Source organism: Saimiri boliviensis, chromosome X, assembly GCF_048565385.1.
Source record: "Saimiri boliviensis isolate mSaiBol1 chromosome X, mSaiBol1.pri, whole genome shotgun sequence".
In the NCBI taxonomy this organism is placed as follows: Eukaryota; Metazoa; Chordata; class Mammalia; order Primates; family Cebidae; genus Saimiri; species Saimiri boliviensis.
Genome location: NC_133470.1, coordinates 5235027 through 5239135, shown reverse-complemented (window position 1 = coordinate 5239135; position 4109 = coordinate 5235027). Strand labels below are relative to the sequence as shown.

General features: G+C 47.1%; 1 protein-coding gene across 1 annotated transcript; it reads right to left on the bottom strand.

The window, feature by feature from the left end:
* Positions 1-509: 509 nt before the first annotated feature.
* LOC141582847 (testis-specific basic protein Y 1-like) lies at positions 510-1196 on the bottom strand. Its single transcript, XM_074392120.1, has 2 exons — positions 989-1196; positions 510-794 (listed from the first exon to the last, which is right to left on the bottom strand). Exons 1-2 carry the CDS (start codon positions 1085-1087, stop codon positions 510-512), a joined length of 384 nt encoding a protein of 127 aa, XP_074248221.1. The 5' UTR covers positions 1088-1196.
* Between the last annotated feature and the right edge of the window lie 2913 nt (positions 1197-4109).

Genomic DNA, 4109 nt, shown 5'->3' with positions numbered 1-4109 from the left:
AACACCTGTCCCTCCCTCCCCAACACCTCTCCCTCTCTCCCTCCCTCCCCCACACCTCTCCCTCCCTCCCCCACACCTCTCCCTCCCTCCCTACCCACTCCCTCCCTACCCCCCCACTCCCTCCCTCCCTACCCCCCCACTCCCCCCTCCCTACCCCTGACTCCCCTCCCCTACCCCCCACTCCCCCCCACTCCCCCACTCCCCGCCACTCCCCCACTCACCCCCACTGCCCCTCCCCCCACTCCCCCCACTCCCACTCCCCCCTCCCCCCTTCCCCCCAACACCTCTCCCTCCCTCCCTCCCCAACACCTCTCCCTCCCTCCCCTACCACCTCTTCCTCCCTCCTCCCCACCCACCACCTCTCCTTCCCTCCCTCCCTCCCTCCCTCCCCACCATCAGAGAACACAGTCACTGGGATCACTTTGCAACACTGTGGCTTTATTGACGTCAGCATGGGGGCCCCCCACGCTGGTGAGACCTCCGCGGTCTCCAGGCGGCTGGGCCTGAGCTTAGTCGCTGCCGACGGACGTGGTGGTGGAGATGGTGACCGCGTCGCTCAGTGGATCCTCCAGCTGGGTCTCCTGGCACAGTAGGTCGGGCTCGCGCTCTGGCTCCTCCTTCACTTGCTCCTCGGGCGGAGGAAGCGCCTGGCTCGGCGGCTCGCCGGGCCCGGGTGCCGCTGGCCCGCTCCCTGCCTCAGGGGTTCCCACGGCTGCCATCTTTGTCCCGGCGGCGCGTTTCTTCCGGCCTCTCCCTCCGGGACCCGCTCTCCCTCTCTTCCCCGCCTTGCGCTTCTGGAAGGACAGCAGGGAGATCACAGTGGGGCTCCGTCCGGGTCAGGGCAGAGGGTGGAGGAGGAGGCCGGGAACAGGGAGGTTTCCTGAGATGCGGGGCGGGCGGGCTGGGGTTGTGCCGGGTGAGGACAGGGCAGGAACCTTGAGGAAGGGGTCCACGGGAAGACGAGGAGGAGCTTGGGCGGGTCGCTCACCTTCTTCGGGGTCCCGGGCCTCTCCTCGGACGACGACTTCCTCTTGCGCGTCTCCCCGGCTGAGGCCGGTGGTCCCGAGCGTCTCATCTTCGGAGCCATCTTGCTCACCTCAACGTCTCCAACTGTCAACGTCGCGCTGCCTGGTCTATGTGTACGTGCCCCTCCCGGGATCCCAGGGCAACGCGGCCACCGCGTCCCTGAGCTTTGATTGGTCAGCACGCCGCCACCCAGCCAATGGTAGCCCTGGGCGGGAAGGACGGGCTTAGACGTCACACAGCACGGTCAGGACATGGCCAACAAAGTGTGTGTGGGGCAGGGGTGGCATGTGATGAGGAAGGCAGGACGCTCTGGTTGGAGAAAGGGAGATTATGGTTAGCACTCCTAAAGACAGTTCCCAAACTGACATGGCACCCCTCTTAACCTCCCCATGTTCAATTTTTGCAGATCAGGTGGCACGGGACAGTGTTTCCTCCAGATGTTTCCCCAGGACCCCCCCCCCCATTCAGTGGTACATTCTGTTCCCTCGCACCTTCCATCATTACCCAGTGTCTCTGTCACCTCCCTCAAACCCCTCCATGCTAACTGGGACAGGTGTAAGGCTATACGAAGATGTCAATCATCTCTCTCTCCTACAGATTCCTCTGCTGCACCTCGAGGACCATTCACTTCTTGGATGTCATGAAATAACTTTTCCATCTCTTTTCCTTCTACTACTGTCCACATAATGCCCCTAAATGTTTCATTCTCATGGTTTAAAGCACTGGCTTCAGGTCAAGATCAGCAAACATACTTGCTCAACTGCGTATCAGTATCAGGCTGGGTTCCTAAGAGAAGGAGAAACTAAGGGAACTGGATATTTGTATCTGCGTGTCTGTGTGTGTGTGTAATATTATATTTCATAAACATCTATTTACTATCATATAGTATTTATGAATAATATTATATATAGGATACGGTTTAAGGAATTGGTGCACACATTCACACAATGTGACTGTCTAGGAAGCTGAAATATGTAGGGCAGGTTGGCAACCTGGAAACTAAAAGCTTCTGCACAGTCAACAATCAACAAAATGAAAAGGCAGGCTATGGTTTGGTAGAAACTATTTGTGAACCAGGTATCTAATAATGAGTTGATATCCAAAATATATAAAGAACTCACACATCTCCCTATCAAGTAAATAGTCTGGTTAACAAATAGGCAAAGGTCTTGAATAGGGATTTCTAGAAAGAAAACCCACACTGGCCAACAGGTATATGAAAATATGCTCAACATCATTAATAATCAGAGAATGCAAATGAAAACCACAATGAACTATCACCTCACACCTATTAGAATGAGTATTATTAAAAAAAGAGATAAAAAGTAATGATGACAATAGTGGGGAGAAAATGAAACCCTCTTAGGTTGTGCAGAAAAGAGGACCTTTACATGCTTTTGACAGACATGTAACTGGTACAGCCATTATGAAAAACGGTATGATGGTTCCTTGGAATATCAAAATAGATCTACCATATGACCCAGTAGTTCATGTGTTGAGTATATGCCCCATCCCCAAAATGAAATCCACATCTCATAGAGATAGCTCCACTGCTAATTCTAACTCATTAATCACAAAGGAAATTAGAGTTTCTATTTGAAAATAATGTTTTTTTTCACCATTATGGTATCAAATATTTATTCTAGTCATCTCTTCTTATTTCTTGCTTTGTAATAATCTTGGTATTACTACTACCTATTGACAGAACTAGCTCATTATTCCAATAAGAAATGAGAAATGTTGAGAAAAATGCAACGTTATGCTTCTTGCCTTCAATCAGTTATTCTAGTTTTATGGAGAATTCTGTATTTAACTCTTACCCAGGTAACTCTAGTTACCGTATCTTTAGTACCTAGTCAATAATCCTATAAAAGTAAGAACACAAAATTAACTAGAATGGTTACTAAACTTTCTATGTTCAACCAGTTTTCCCAGTAATTACTAGTTGTTTATTCAACTGTTTGCCTAGGTACCACTAAATGTCTAGTTTAATGTCTTATTAAGACATAAGAAGTAGTATTGGGAAGAATTTGTCTATTCCAAGTACTAGCTTCATCTAGTTATCTCTAGTTAATCACTCACCTGGATAAAGTAGATATCTATTATATAAGGTAATATTTCTAGCATGAGTTTGAAAATTTGCAGCATGAAAATGGGCTAAGACAGTAAATTGGTACCAGTAGAGTGGGGCGTTGCTGAAAAGATACCTGAAAATGTGGAAGCGACTTTAGAACCAGGTAACAGGCAGAGGTTGGAACAGTTTGAAGGGCTCCAAAGGAGACAGGAAAAATGTGGGAAAATTTGGATTTTCCTAGAGACTTGTTGAATGGTTTTGGCCAAAATGCTGACAGTGATATGGACCGTAAAATTTAGGTTGAGATGGGCTTAGATGGAGATGAGGAACTTGTTCGGATCTGGAGCAAAGGTGACTCTTGTTACGTTTTAGCAAAGAGACTGGTGCATTTTGCTGCTGACCTACAGATTTGTGGGACTTTGAACTTGAGAGAGATGACTTAGGGTGTCTGGAAGAAGAAATTTCTGAGCAGCAAAGCGCTCAAGATGTGACTTGGGTGCTGTTAAATGCATTTAGTTTCATAAGGTAAGCAGAACATAAACGTTAGGAAAACTTGCAGCCTGATTATGTGATAAAAAAGAAAAAAAGAAAAACCCGTTTTCTGGGGAGAAATTCATGCTGGTGGCAGAAATTTGCATAAGCAGCAAGGAGACTAATTTTTTTTTAAAGAAAGCAAGAGAGAAGGAAAAAAAGAATAATAGAAAAAAGAATAAAGAAGAGGAAGAAAGAGAAAGAGGAAGAGGGAGAGAGAATGGAGGTATTGCTTTATTGCCTGGGCTAGAATGCAGTCTAAATATGGGTATGCCTGTAATTGTGCTTAATAATGGAGACATGAAAAAAAAAATGAGGGAAGAAAATAACAAACAAGGAGCCAACCAATATTTCATTTAAACTTGTAAGTTGATATGATGTGGTACTGATAAGAGTGTATATTTTGTGTATTTAAAGTGGAGAGTTCCGTAAATGTTAATTAAGTTTGCTTGTTCCATATTTGAGTTCAAGTCCTGGA

Bases quoted from the DNA above. Each gene is read 5' to 3' on its own strand.
- LOC141582847 (XM_074392120.1), bottom strand. From the start codon at position 1,087: ATGGCTCCGAAGATGAGACGCTCGGGACCACCGGCCTCAGCCGGGGAG. The intron at 795-988 runs GTGAGCGACCCG...CTGTCCTTCCAG, and splicing joins GGCCCGGGACCCCGAAGAAG to AAGCGCAAGGCGGGGAAGAG.